This window comes from Condylura cristata, unplaced genomic scaffold (genome assembly GCF_000260355.1).
Source record: "Condylura cristata isolate star-nosed mole 26May11 unplaced genomic scaffold, ConCri1.0 scaffold00074, whole genome shotgun sequence".
NCBI classification, from domain to species: Eukaryota; Metazoa; Chordata; class Mammalia; order Eulipotyphla; family Talpidae; genus Condylura; species Condylura cristata.
In genome coordinates this window covers 182,200-182,670 of record NW_004567175.1, presented here as the reverse complement: position 1 = coordinate 182,670, position 471 = coordinate 182,200, and the positions used below count along the sequence as shown (strand labels likewise).

Genomic DNA, 471 nt, shown 5'->3' with positions numbered 1-471 from the left:
CGGCCCCTCCGCCCGCAGGTGTGGTTCCAGAACCGCCGGACCAAGTGGCGCAAGCGGCACGCTGCGGAGATGGCCTCGGCCAAGAAGAAGCAGGACTCCGACGCCGAGAGGTTGAAGGTGGGCGGCTCCGACGCGGAGGACGACGACGAGTACAACCGACCGCTGGACCCCAACTCGGACGACGAGAAGATCACGCGGCTGCTCAAGAAGCACAAACCCTCGAACTTGGCGCTGGTCAGCCCGTGCGGCGGCGCGGGGGACGCCTCGTGAGGCCCCGCGGAGCGCCGGCCGGGCCGCGCCGGAGTGTATATATTTTTACAGAATAAGTTATAAAGCGGCCCGGCTCGCGGTCACTTTGTATGATCAATAAATTATTTAACACGCGTCCGGGTCGGGGTTGGCCCCAGGCTGCTCCGCGTCTTTTCCTTACGGAGCCCGGGCGCGGCGGCGGCGGCGGGAGCCTTCCGCGGC

At 66.2% G+C, this 471-nt stretch overlaps 1 protein-coding gene across 1 annotated transcript in view; it reads left to right on the top strand.

The window, feature by feature from the left end:
• CFAP46 (cilia and flagella associated protein 46) overlaps positions 1–270 on the top strand; it is a 45,173-nt gene extending 44,903 nt beyond the window's left edge. The window contains exon 42 of the mRNA XM_012734814.1: positions 19–270. Coding sequence (XP_012590268.1) covers positions 19–270 — 252 coding nt within the window. The remainder of the gene's footprint in view (positions 1–18) is intronic.
• Positions 271–471: the final 201 nt, after the last annotated feature.